Below are 14,733 nucleotides of genomic sequence, written 5' to 3'. Positions count from 1 at the left end.
GCCCTGCACACACATACATACACACACACACAAACACACACACATGCACACACACAGCGAGTCTTACTTATGTAAACAGACATTAATCCTGAAGAACAACATGTGGGTTTTTTTTACTCTATGATGATTCAATATATCCTGCACTCATAATGAATTTCTCAGTAAATTTCAGTGACCTTCTGAAGAGACAGTTGTGAAATGACATGTGACAGTCTCTAAGTTGGGTTACAGAATGTAAACACTGCCTGGCATCAACCCAAAGCATTCTGTACATCTCTGCAGAATGAAAGCAGTAAGCATGTATAGTGGCTTGGTAATAACAAATCTGAAACAAAAAAATCTATTGCATATTGCATTGTGGAGAAAGCAGAGGAATATTTTTTCATGTATTTTTTAATGTATTTTTTGATTACGATAATAGAGTGTCACTGGCCTTTGGTATGGGGGGGTGGGGGTAGAGGAGAAACCTGGCTTTCACTGTGAAATGTGACCCAGGGCAACCTGATGGCTCCATCCACTTAAAATAAACTTAGATTGTTCATGCCCAGCTGAGCTGGTCTCAAAAATAACCTTATATAAACAAAGATTAGTGCAGATTAAGTGAGTGTCAACACCAGCGTGGGTTGTATTACGGCCTGTGGCAGCTAGTGGTATGGGTGAACCCCACCGGAGACAATTGCAATTCAGGCCCCACCATCATGACGGGATCATGACAGCAATAGCATTACAGCCTCTTTGAACCTATGAGTGTCATTTCACAAAGTAAGACTTGGAGATTTCCACATGGTGGCCTTTATTCCACAAGAATATCTCTTAAGCACGGGGGCCTTAGCAAACACTGACTTAACCAGTCTTTATGTATCTTTTGGATTAATAGTGCAATTCATCATGGTGATGAAGCAAGACAACACCATTAACACAGAGACTCCACAGACACAAGCGGGTGAGCCTGGGACTGCATTTTGGAAGAATACCCATAGTGAGGATGAGTGTGGCAATGGCTTCGGCTTGTCTTTATTCTGGAAACTTAAAACCAGACACTGTATAATGTGAGCGAGACAGGCCGTCCTGAGGGGAAACGTTTCTGCCCGGAAAGGAGAAATTAATCCCGTCGCATCACCTCTCATCAGGACTTTACCAGCACTCTGTAACAAGGACAAAGCGCTGTGTCACTCCCTGCTGGGCTGCCAAACCTTCCTCATATGCCATCGTGCCATCGGAGGTGTGGGAATTCCTATACAGGGGAACCACAGTGAGATGTTGCCAGGAGGCCAGTGCAAATAAACAGAGGCAAAAAGCTCCCCACTGTTTAGTCACATAATAAATGCCAGTGCCTAAGTCTTCGCCCACAGAGCACGTAAAGGACAGGAAGAGAACAGGGCTCAGGGTGTAAGGACCTGCCAGTCCTTCCCAGCCTTTCCTGTAAATGACTGCCAACAGCAGAGAAAAACTGATTAAGTTACTGTACTTTTTTTTTTTTTTATGATTTTTTTCTAAATATTCAAGCTAGTCTGGAGGGTAGCACCAAGGCAACCCAAGAGTTTTAGCCCTTTTAGTCCTATCCGATAAGTTCGCAATAAGCTTTCTGGCAAGGCAACACTTCACAAGCAACAGTTCACCAGCAAAGGTATTTTTGAGCACAGATGTGTTATGTGTACTCCTTGTGTACATGTTTGTGTTATTCTGAGGACAGCACTAATGAATTAGAATTGTTGGAGCTGTGTTTAAAGTCATATCACAGAGGACAACTGCTAGACCACCGCTAAGCCACTGTTGTGCTTCAGTAAGTTAGATAACTGTTTAACAGTAGTCTAACAAACCGAATAGCAAACAGGCAAGGCAGGATTTTGTGTGTGGAATGAAAGGGATCAAGTTTATGAGAAGTAGCTAGCTAGCAATATATCCTTTTAAGGCTTACATGTGTGCAAATGATGTGGGCGCGATCTCCTAATGTGCATTACTAATGCAAAAATAAAGTGTTGTAATCCGATTGATATTTTGATATAAAATGATGGCTACATAGCATAAGCAATGCAACAACATATCTGAACATAGTGTCACCAACTCTTCCCTGACGATCTCATCTGTTAAAACCTGGTGTTGCCCGTAGAATACAAGCCTTATGTTGTCTGTCCACGTTTTGAGGGAGAACAGGTCACATAATACTAAAATATGCTTGAGGAAATGTTTCCGTTTTTTGTAGAATTTTTTAACTGTCCCTCTTAGAATTATATAGAATAGCAACAGGGCAAAGGCAAGGACATCCTTCCTTCTTTCTGGTTAAGAAGATAATGTCTCCCGTGACCCCAAACATGGCCACCTCATATCCATCTGGAGGTTCAACTCAAGGGACTTCAAGGGAAGTCTGTGAGTTTGAGGCAAAATCCCAAAACGTGAGGTAAGTCGGCCTTGTCCTATTGGCATTTATCACAGGTTTCATCCAGGTTTGAGTATAACGTTGCAAAGCTAGTTTACAATATGCATGATGAAGAATATCGAACTGGATCAGCCCAAAAAGCTCATGTAGCTTAAACATAAAACAAGCAAAGATCTAAAGCAAAATTCTTGTTTCTTATGTATCTTAAATGCTGAATCCAAATATGTTTTCAGTTTTCTGTCTTATTTTTTTGTTTGGTTGGTATGTTTTCCCATTATGTTTACATCCACATGCATGGTATTTAGCAGACATGACTACAAAGTGCATTATACTTGCATATAATTATGTAAAATATGAAAATCAGTACCAAGGAAAGTGGAGATATTGCTGGACACCAATGAGGGACGTTTCCAATGCCAAATATAGGCAAAACTCATACACTTGTCCAAGAGTTAACATATGTTAAGTGTAATAACAGCCTTATTTATGAATGAGTAATATATACTTAAAAACGTCTGAGACAAGCATACTTAAAACTCTGAGGTCCACATATGTTAATTTGTGGGACAAAACAAATCACCTGGTTTTATTAAATGACATTCAGTGAAGTAACTCACTATTTGAGAAGTGTTTTTAACATATACTTTCTTACTTTTACTTTCTTACTTTTTAAGTAATATTATTGTACTTGTACTTAAGTATCATGCATAAACCCAGACATCCAACGGGCATTTTCTTACAATAGTATTAAGAAACATAAAATATTGCACAATATGCAGTAACCATCTAATCACTCTCATGTGAGAAAACATCTCTGGAGAGTCTGGGTGTGATCATTTAACAGGCCACAATGCTCTTCTGCCCAGACAGCCTCAGATACAGGAGCAGGTTACCTCAATCCCACCAAATCATCTGCTCATCTTTAACACAATCTAATTACTCAGACACTAATCTCATTTTATTGCTCAATTAGATGTCAGCTCTCTTATGTACAGAGGGGAAAATAAGTATTTAGTCAGTCACCAATTGTGCAAGTTCTCCCACTTAAAAAGATGAGAGAGGCCTGTAATTGACATCATAGGTAGACCTCAACTATGAGAGACAAAATGTGAAAAAAATTGAGAAAATCGTTTTGTCTGACTTTTAAAGAATTTATTTGCAAATAATGGTGGAAAATAAGTATTTGGTCACCTACAAACAAGCAAGATTTCTGGCTGTCACAGACCTGTAACTTCTTTTTTAAGAGGCTCCTCTTTCCCCCACTCATTACCTGTATTAATGGCACCTGTTTGAAGTCGTTAACAGTATAAAAGACACCTGCCCACAACCTCAAACAGTCACACTCCAAACTCCACTATGGTGAAGACGAAAGAGCTGTCGGAGGACACCAGAAAGCGAATTGTAGACCTGCACCAGGCTGGGAAGACTGAATCTACAATAGGCAAACAGGTTGGTGTGAAGAAATCTACTGTGGGAGCAATAATCAGAAAATGGAAGACCTACAAGACCACTACTAATCTCCCTCGATCTGGGGCTCCACGCAAGATCTCAGCCCGTGGGGTCAAAATGATCACAAGAACGGTGAGGAAAAATCCCAGAACCACAAGGGGGGATCTAGTGAATGACCTGCAGAAAGCTGGGACCAACGTTACTAAGGCTACCATCAGCAACACACTACGACGCCAGGGACTCAGATCTTGCAGTGCCAGACGTGTCCCCCTGCTTAAGCCAGTCCATATCCATGCACGTCTGAAGTTTGCTAGAGAGCATTTGGATGTTCCAGAAGAGTATTGGGAGAATGTCATATGGTCAGATGAAACCAAAGTAGAACTATTTGGTAAAAACACAACTCATTGTGTTTGGAGGACAGTGAATGCTGAGTTGCATCCAAAGAACACCATACCAACTGTGAAGCATGGGTGTGGCAACATCATGCTTTGGGGCTGTTTCTCTGCAAAGGGTCCAGGACAACTGGTCCGTGTACATGAAAGAATGAATGGGGCCATGTATTGTGAGATTTTGGGTGCAAACCTCCTTCCATCAGCAAGGGCAATGAAGATGAAACGTGGCTGGGTCTTTCAGCATGACAATGATCCCATGCACACTGCCAGGGCAACAAAGAAGTGGCTTTGTAAGAAACATTTCAAAGTCCTGGAGTGGCCTAGCCAGTCTCCCGATCTCAACCCCATCGAAAACCTTTGGAGGGAGTTAAAAGTCCGTGTTGCCCGCCGACAGCCCCAAAACATCACTGCTCTAGAGGAGATCTGCATGGAGGAATGGGCCAACATACCAGCAACAGTGTGTGCCAACCTTGTGAAGACTTACAGAAAACGTTTGACCTCTGTCATTGCCAACAGAGGATATACAACAAAGTATTGAGATGAACTTTTGTTATTGACCAAATACTTATTTTCCACCATTATTTGCAAAATAAATTCTTTAAAAGTCAGACAAAATGATTTTCTCAATTTTTTTTCACATTTTGTCTAGTTGAGGTCTACCTATGATGTCAATTACCGGCCTCTCTCATCTTTTTAAGTGGGAGAACTTGCACAATTGGTGACTGACTAAATACTTATTTTCCCCACTCCCTTGTGGAAAAAGAAGGTCTGTCAAAGGGCAGCCTGTAATGCTGCGCCTGTTATAACAGCACATAATGAAACGAGTCAAAACCTCTATCCATAACCAGCGGGAGGCAGGAGTGGTCTGAAGGCTGGATCTGAAGCTCTGATGCCTGGATCTGAAGCTCTGACGCCTGGATCTCAAGCTCTGACGCTTGGATCTCAAGCTCTGACGCTTGGATCTCAAGCTCTGAAGTCTGGATCTCAAGCTCTGAAGCCTGGATCTGAAGCTCTGAAGCCTGGATCTGAAGCTCTGTCTATTTCAAGTCGTATGCAAGCTTGGTTGGGTGTGATGACTGATAACACGCCTTCTTCTTTCCTCTTACAGGAATCAAACTTGTGCTCACAAGGATCAGAAATGAATACCGTCACCTCCTGTTGTCAGCAGAGTCTGAGGGCATGCCTCATCCTGGCCATCTGTCAGCCAGAAGATGAAATGTGTTCGGGTGAATGCGGCGGACCCTAGAGGAAGGGTCCGATTAAAAACAATGTGAGAGAAAGAGATAATAGTTCAGTAAAGCTGATGAGAAAGGCATGGCTGATAACTAAATAAGGGGCTATTGCAGGATTTTAATGGGGCAGAATTGATACTCTGCTGTGGAGCAGTAAAAGCAGCAGTGTAGAGGCACACGCTGACGTGTGGGGTAAACCAAGATGAAGCGCTTCATTTCCACCTCTTCTCCCTTTATCACACGCCTCATTCTCCTCACTCATCAATATACACAAACTCAAGTGTCCACAAAGACCACACAAACACCGGGAGAAAAATATATTTTCGGATGTTTAGTAGGTAATAGTAACAAAATGAAAAATCCAGGGACGTGGGACTATTTTCTTGTTGATCTCATTTTAGCAGAATAATTTAAATAAATAAATGAATAAATTCAGGCAGTTATTAGGTAGCTCAGATACATCTATGGCCCATATCCTTAATTAGTCCTTATATTTGTTCCATACCAGCTCCCATTGCTCATGTTAAAGTTGTTTAAGTTTAAACTCTAGACTCTGGATCCCCTTTGCCCAGATGATTAAAGATGACCAGATGACCTCCTGGTGCTGGCTGGGCTAATGAACGTGGTGGAGCTGTAGAGTCCCTACACTCACACATGCATATAGTATGAACCTTTCGCTTATTTACAGGTTTGTGGTTTCTGCACAATTCACTGTAATACAATGATCTCACACCTGCAATTCACCATCCCCACACCAGAAATCCACCACACCCACACATCAGAAATTCACTACCCCTATACCTGTAATTCACCATCCCACACACCTGTAATTCACCACCCCCACACACCTGTAATTCACCACCCCACACACCTGTAATTCACCCCCTTCACACACCTGTAATTCACCACCCCCACACACCTGTAATTCACCCCCTCACACCTGTAATTCACCACGCACACACCTGTAATTCACCCCCACACACCTGTAATTCACCACCCACACACCTGTAATTTACCACCCCCACACACCTGTAATTGACCACCCCCACACACCTGTAATTCACCCCCCACACACCTGTAATTCACCACCTCCACACACCTGTAATTAACCACCCCTACACACCTGTAATTCACCACCCTCACACACCTGTAATTCACCCCCTCACACACCTGTAATTCACCCCCCACACACCTGTAATTCACCACCCTCACACACCTGTAATTCACCCCCCCACACACCTGTAATTCACCACCTCCACACACCTGTAATTCACCACCTCCACACACCTGTAATTCACCAGCCCACACACCTGTAATTCACCCCCCCACACACCTGTAATTCACCACCTCCACACACACCTGTAATTCACCAGCCTACACACCTGTAATTCATCACCTCCACACACCTGTAATTCACCAGCCTTGCCAGCAGCTCTCAGACTGGCCTGATATTCTCGGCTGATTAGTGCAGACAGCCGGCAGCCTGGACTGTGCCTACTTCTGACAGGCTGTGGATCATCTCCTGCTGTGTGGACAGGAGCTGCAGTCCATCTCTTTCTCCATTTATAAATAATGAGGGTTGACGCCGATGGTTTCATAAACAGCATCCATCTCCTGGCCATGCCTGATCGCATGATAAAAAAGTTAAAAGCAGAATACCGAATATGACAGAGTGGTGTGATGAGAAAACACTGAGGAAATTCTGTACGTAGATTGGAAAATGTCCTGAGTGTGTACAGGGTCAGGCATGGGTCAAATGTCCTGAGTGTGTGCAGGGTCAGGCATGGGTCAAATGTCCTGCTCTCTGCAGGGCATTGAAGAGTAATAATAGTAACAGATGACATGGATGGCCCATTCCTGTTTTAGAATTCAGAACGTGTTTCAGTGAATGTAAAAATACAAATACCACTGACATTTTATACATGTCATGTACATTTCAATAGAGACGAACGATCAGATTCACACCATGTCAGTCTTACTTATTGGAATCCTACAGAAATTGGATGAGGAGAATTTGCTGGAGCATGTCTTTAACTTCATTGTTAGACAGATGCGGATCATGAAGACAACAGAACAGTAAGTTTGACTGTGGCTGCACGTCAAGGCCCAAAAGCTTCTCCTGACCATGGTCCACAGCCCCTAGGATCTCTGGGTAATATCAAGCTTAAGCCAGACCTGACAGTGCACTTGCCACCGCTGGAGAAAATCAATGACCTTCCCAAGAGAAGAGGGTCCTATGCCGATCGGAATTGTGATTGCTGAGTAATGTCTTTAAAAGCACAAACAATGCATTATTAACGACAATAACAGCACAGACAGCACTAAGGCCTTCCTACACATGCAGCTCCAGACTCTACAAGGCTACATTTGTACCAAGGGAGCATGCGTTTATTATTTATATATTTTTTTACTCTAATACAGGTGATGTGGGCAGAGCTTTCATAGATGAAGAACGGGTCGTTGGCATGTGGTTATTTGTGGCTGACTGTGTGAAGTTTAGGAATGACTATAATGGTGCAACAAATATGGAAATCCAACAGGAACACAGAAATATTGTTATGTTCACCTAAGGCCACTTGTGCTTGGTTTTTCCTTTTGCTGACTGAGCCTTAGATTGTTCCCACAGAGTTGCGGAGGAAGTACAGAGGTGCTTGAGCTAACAACCTACTTGATTCACTTTTCACATCTTAGGGTGAATTTGAATGTGCCAGACTTTTGAACTGGAACTATAAGCAGTAATTTGTCTGTCTAAATAAATTAATTAATATCATTAATAATATCACTTACATTTACTAGAATTCTGTGATTAAAAACTGCTGACCCCCACACCCCCCCCACTGCTTTTTCTTCACACTTTTGCTATTCAGCATGCACCTTAGTCTTATTTCAGGTCACCCCATGGGCGTACTGCACCTCCTGTGGTGCAGCCTGAGGTCAAGGGCACTTGCTCAAGGGCCCTCACTCAAGGGCACTACAGCTATGATCAGGGGAAGTGCACACACACTGAGCATCGTGGTCCGCTGTAATGCCAGTGTTACAGTACTCATCATGTGCTTTCTCATTTCTCATGGAGAGAAATTGGCTAAATGCACAACTGCCCTCTTTGTTATTCACTGTAATGTGAGGAACACTGGGAGAACTAGAAAAGCCCCGTGTGAAGTCACCAAGGGTTTTTCTCATTGTGACAAGACAGGGAACAGTTAAGGTCTTGCCGCAGTATTAAATCTGCAGGGGCAATAGAAAAACCTTGTCTTTAATGATCTCCTAGCAGGCCACCAGGCCTTTCCTTAGGACATTTCTGAAACCTTCTTGTGTCTTAGCAGCATATCATGTTCATAAAGGACTTGGTGGATTTTGGGAAGATCAGCAGGTGTTTCCAGCCTGCTCTGCTTTTAGCAACTCACATACACGGAGTCAGCAGAAACAAGCAGTCCATTCTTAGACAGGCCTTTTCCAATGCAGGTTCTTCAGTTCAAATGAATTTCACGCACAGAATTATGGGAAGTGGAGTCTTTTTTGCAACAGCAACAGTGCAACAATAAGATCTCAGTTAGACTGCTACCTTGGCCTCGCTTTTAGATCTGCAGATGTGGCATAAACTCAGAGGGCTAATGCCCACTACACAGATGTTCATTATAAGTACAAATCATGTCATTTGTGCAACGGATATTCTGATTAGCACAGCAGTTAAAGACAGTATTGAGTTAATGCATGTTTGTGGATTATAAGATGATCGCTGTGTTGTGATGTTTGTATACTTGGCAATACCAGGTGAAAAGTGGAAATGCTCAGGCATTTATAGAAACTTTCAAAATGTAAAATGTGACTTTGTTATTACCTTCATATGTGAAATAAAGAATGTTACAATGGAAGGGAGTTCACAGTGTTACTGATGACTTTTGTACCTATTACTATTTGTACCATATAACATGTTGTTAGCCTACTGTTTTTACTTTTACAAAGCAGTCACAAGTAAAATGCAAATTATGTAATATAAATAAAGTGTAAAGCATAAAATAAAGAAGGAACGGATAGATATAATACAGAACATTACCAGAATACTGTTATGGATGTCAGTGCTGTTCTAGTATTCAGTTTCATCAATATCGCTGGTCTTCACTGTAACACGGCCACAGCCAAATGATATTAGTACTCACTATTATACATACGTCTGTTAGAAATGTAAGAAATTAAGAATAGCATGTGAAAGTAACATGGTGCTTGTCATAATATCAAATAATAATTACCACAATATAAAAGTGACACTCTTTTATTGTGTTCATTATGAAAGTGATATTATTTCATAACACATAATCCCCAGCACTGCTTAGGAGTGTGACTGGGGTTGGAAACATGAGAGCTTTAAAAGGGAAGTAACCTTGACAACTACACGAGTGATACCAGCATGGCCTCAGAGGACTCCAGGAGTGCTTGAGGATGATTAAGAGTGGGGTGAGTAAGAGTGAGGTAAGTAAGAGTGGGGTGAGCAAGAGTGGGCTGAGCGAGAGAGGGTGACACTTACACCTTCACCGCACTCCTGCGTGATTTACAACTCAAACATGTCCATGACCACACACGTCATCACAAGACATTTAAAATACCTTGGAACCACATCTGACTCACATAGTGCAACTCTAAAAGCATTTCATTAAGAGGGGAAAAAAATGAAGAGACATTAATTAGAGTGTAATGGCCATTTAGTGTACTGCTGTGTACGTATGAGTGCGAGTGCGAGAGAGACAGAGCGTGTGACACCGAGAGAGAAGAGACAGAGGGAGAATGTTGTCTCTTCTTGGGTTTCCCTCTGATGTAAATATATGGTGACAGACAGCACTGCTTGTTTAACCTTCAGTAGGTGAAGCACTACAGACAGAACGTCTCTATGTTCATGGATAAAGGACAATACCATTTAGTACGCTTTAGTGAGCAATGACACAGAGCAGCACTCACTCTGTGGGAGACCTACTGGAGCTAAACACAGATGTATTTATTCTTGATTCAAGAAAACTTCAATATATGAAAAGTCTTCACCTTTACGACTCTGGCCAACCAGGAGACATTGTGGATTTCATTAATCATTAGTACTGTACTATCTATTTATGTCCTAGAAATATGTCTGAGTTACTAAAATTTTACCACTCAGCCTGATTAAATTTGACAGAGAGAAGTTTAATTAAATACGTGTTGTATATGACAACTTTTTCCTTGAACATGCAATGAGCATTCCTTGAGCAATGAATTTAGCAATCAAACTTGAAATGCTTTAACTGAAAGTTGAAAAATTCAAGCTCAACATATGAGACCAAAAACCAAATTCCTCAGTAAGTGAAGACTTGAGTTGACTGACTTGAATCTGATAAACTCACTCCATTTATATCACAAAGGGGATTACCATGGAAACGCATTTACTTTGTGGATGACAGTCTCATAATCATCAGACTCCATTGCAATTTGATTTGACTACACGATGACGACGAGCTACTTTGTTGCATTACTCTGTATGTCATTTAAATGTTTGCATTGGACTAGACTTCCACGTTCACTCATACACATGCCTCCCCTCAGTCTGTTTATACCATCTTGGATTGATATGCTCTTAACTGCAGACATGATCCTAATAGACTAGTGAAATGCACAGTAATTGCTGAGTGATATACAACCTAAAGCACTCTACTTTCATAACTGTGCCAGGTGGATAGAATGAGAAAAGTGCATAGAGTTCAAGTCAATCGGGATTTTCTAAGCCAAAAAAGGCCAATCATTGTAAAATTTACTTTATGTACAAACTAAGTGAATCTTAGAAGGCAAGCGTGATATAAGCAGTATTACTCTACTGCAGCTCAAGCACAGTGGGTCTTACAGGATTAGTCACCAACTACTGATAACATGCAAAATCACTTTATGAAATTTTATGAAAGTAATTTTATTTTTATAAAAATCACTTTGAGCTAAGCTTAGCCTCTTAGCACAATATAGCGCATTGTGATGGTCACAGATAATAATAAAAGGTAATTCACAAGGAACAGGCATTATTTCTGGGACATGAAGAACCTGGCTCTATTTCCCTCCAAACAGATATGCCCAAATGTTAGGCAGTCAATTAATTAGTTGCTTTGGCCAGAAAACATAGGTTTGGACCTATCAGAGTTCTGTTCTCAGGTAGGAATGTTAGCTGATTTCTGGGATATTCCAATTACAAGTGTCACTGACTCCATGTGTGAACTTGACAGGTGCACAGTTAAGTAACAGGTCGGTTGCTAGGGCAAAAACACATCAACAGTAGTTTCCTTAACACAGTTAATCATCTAAGTCATTTTAAAATCAATTCCCCTCTACAAATCAAAGAAAGAACATTAAATTTCAAAAGGCTGATTATCAGAATATATGGATTACTCACATGAACGCATGGTAAATGAACGCGCATCCTCTCGGTCTTTCCAAAACGTTGTACAAGGAGGTTTGGAACTTCCTGTAGCGTTTGCTGGAGGCAGAGGCGCTCGCCCTCGGTCCCGGAGGCGCGGGCAACGGCGTGCCGAGCAGCCCAGTCCGGTGGGAAGGGTGACCTCGCTCCGGGGTGGATGGCTCGCTTCTCTCAGTGTGAACAGCCGTGAGGGCGACAAACTCAACCCGCCTGTCGTCATTCGGTGCAGGGGGAGCCAGCATTCTCACACCGCCGTTATTTGAGGGAGTACCCAACATAACAGTCATAGAACAAACCGGCCAGGCGGTCTAACCTAAACATCAACTTGGCGAATAAAAATCCCCCAAAAACTGTCGATGTGATTTATAGAATTGTGGCCGAGTTGCCCAGCAAGAACAAAATAATTTTCCTTGACATTTGATCAGTCACAAAAGTGCGTTAAAATCAGTTATGAATCCTAAAAACATGTTACTACAGCTAAAGAAGATAAATACGCTGCACGTGAAAACTTGACCAAAACAAAAGTCCAACTTATCGGTACGTTGTTGATAGCCGACGTTCTTCACAAGCCTCTGACCTTTGATTAAAGCGCACCTGCATTTTAAACCTTTAATTTGAATTCTTTAATTTTAAATAGGCAGCAAATAGGCTCTCATTCGGACGGGTATAACATTTCAGAAAACTTTGGTGAGGCATCTTAAATCGTAGCGGGACTGTGAGCACTTCATAGTGAAACATTTACGCGCGGAGGGCAGCCGGCGAGGATTCTTTCAAAAGTTTTGGAGCCGCGTTAATAACAGTTCACCCCCGCACTCATCATACACACTGACCATCCCTTTCAATTGTGGTCCAAGCACAGTCTAATCACACCACTGAATCTCTCAGAAATAAACGGCATGCTCGAGTCTTCTCTCCTGCCCGCTCCCAGTGCGCAGCGCCGATTCCAGCCTTTCGTGGAGAAGTGGAGGGGTGCTTGAAGGATTCGTTCAAAGGCGAGACTGTCATTTGGTCAGAAGACTCCCCCCAGGAGACGATGGCATGTCGTGAAGTCCCGCAAAAGTTGAGATTCTCTGGACAATCCGACAGCGTGGTACGCGTACACTGTAAGCAGTGTACCGGTTTGTTGAAAAAAAAAAAAAAAAGAGGAGGGGAGGGAGGGATGACTGGAAACACTAACGTGTTTTCTGTTTTCCCACAGCACTACTTCATGTTTTGATTGTACTAATAAGTATGTAATCATGTACTATTATGAATATTAGTCTTAAGGTAATTTTCTCACATAAAAAAAAATCTTGTTAAACCTAGTCGACTCGTACTTTAAACAGCATTATATAGTTTGCAAATGCTTTATATTGAAATACTATATGAAATTCAAAGACAAAGTGTTTTCATGAAAACGTGACCAGCCATGTGGAGGGGGCGAGCGAAAAATTCCATGTTGTTTATGTCAAGGACTAGATTATCCCACTTGAACAGGTGCAGGGAATGTGTGCTACAACGGCTGGAGTGCTGTGAACAAACGGGGTTATGAAACATGTGCCAGTGGTTTCTGCATACGTCACGTGACAAAGAAATGCATACTTATAACGTGTACCCGAAGCCTTAATGTTATTTTGTGTGTGATTTGAGCAATTTGCTGTTAGTAAGTTTTATATTCAGTTAATATCTTCATACCGAGTGTAAGAACATATGCTTTTATTATGCTGTGTTGAGAATCAGTTTGTGGAATGAAAGAACATCATCAATAGGTCTAAATAATGCATTTACTTTATGTGATTTTATGCATGTCATCCTAATGGCTGTGGCCTACGTCATTGCATGTGCAGTATGTTAGACTACAGATGCATTATATGTCATGTCATTAGAACATTAGTTTCTCTGTTCAGATGCAAGCCCCAGCCTTCCAGAATGACCACTTTAAGTAGATACAGTATCTCTGTCACACTGTAAAACCTACAGTCTCCATAGTCCCTGTACCTCATACTAGTTTGGTAGGTTTCACTAGAAAGATTTAAACTCACCCAGGACCTACCATCACTTATACAAACACATCACACTGTATCTCCTCTCCTGTACTACCCAGGACCTACCATCACTTATACAAACACATCACACTGTATCTCCTCTCCTGTACTACCCAGGACCTACCATCACTTATACAAACACATCACACTGTATCTCCTCTCCTGTACTACCCAGGACCTACCATCACTTATACAACCACATCACACTGTATCTCCTCTCCTGTACTACCCAGGACCTACCATCACTTATACAAACACATCACACTGTATCTCCTCTCCTGTACTGCCTCTTCAATCTCGACAACTTGATCCAACTATCTTCCCCCTGGAAGCCCAGATCACACACAATAGTTAGGAAAGGTCACTGTCTGGTGTGAGAGGAAACATCCCTCTTTACACCAACACACGATCAGCTAACACATTTATGTGAACTCTTAAACCATCTACGAAGATCCACGAATTTCCCATGTAAGCCAAGCAATGATGGAATTGGACAAAGCATTGTGGGAAGTTGTGCGTGCGGCCACCTGCCCCTCCCCAGCTGTCTTCGCTCATAGCCCGGCCAGATCTGGGCAGGACCAGACAGCTGCAAGGGGACATTTATCAGAATTCAAAACCCATAAGCTGTGCTGGCAGGGCCTCCCTGTGTTCTCGCATCTCAACTGCAGTAGACTCACAACAGATGTGCACCTTTCCCAGACCCCAAAATCATGTTTGGCTTTTGAAGTTACCCACTCTCACCCACTACCTGCTCTTTCTTCTAAAACCTATTTAGTTCAGTGTTGTAATTCAGATAAATAAAAATAAAACATTGAGATAGCGTTCCTGGCTCTCGTGT

At 42.0% G+C, this 14,733-nt stretch overlaps 1 protein-coding gene and 1 long non-coding RNA gene across 5 annotated transcripts in view; one reads left to right on the top strand and one right to left on the bottom strand.

The window, feature by feature from the left end:
* The window catches only part of kcnq4 (potassium voltage-gated channel subfamily Q member 4), a 58,969-nt gene extending 45,994 nt beyond the window's left edge, over nt 1-12,975 (bottom strand). For all 4 annotated transcript variants that reach the window (XR_013131825.1, XM_077008863.1, XM_077008864.1 and 1 more), the window contains exon 1: nt 11,848-12,975. Coding sequence is in view for 3 of the 4 variants with exons in the window: in XM_077008863.1 (XP_076864978.1) it covers nt 11,848-12,158 (311 nt within the window). In the remaining variant the exon portion in view is untranslated. The remainder of the gene's footprint in view (nt 1-11,847) is intronic.
* LOC143516231 (uncharacterized) lies at nt 1,476-9,233 on the top strand. Its single transcript, XR_013131615.1, has 3 exons — nt 1,476-1,627; nt 2,227-2,398; nt 5,327-9,233. It is a non-coding gene; the product is annotated as an uncharacterized LOC143516231 (long non-coding RNA).
* Nucleotides 12,976-14,733: the final 1,758 nt, after the last annotated feature.

Source organism: Brachyhypopomus gauderio, chromosome 6 (assembly GCF_052324685.1).
Source record: "Brachyhypopomus gauderio isolate BG-103 chromosome 6, BGAUD_0.2, whole genome shotgun sequence".
In the NCBI taxonomy this organism is placed as follows: domain Eukaryota; kingdom Metazoa; phylum Chordata; class Actinopteri; order Gymnotiformes; family Hypopomidae; genus Brachyhypopomus; species Brachyhypopomus gauderio.
Note: the sequence above shows the minus strand (reverse complement) of the source record. Positions and strands in the feature narration are given on the sequence as shown.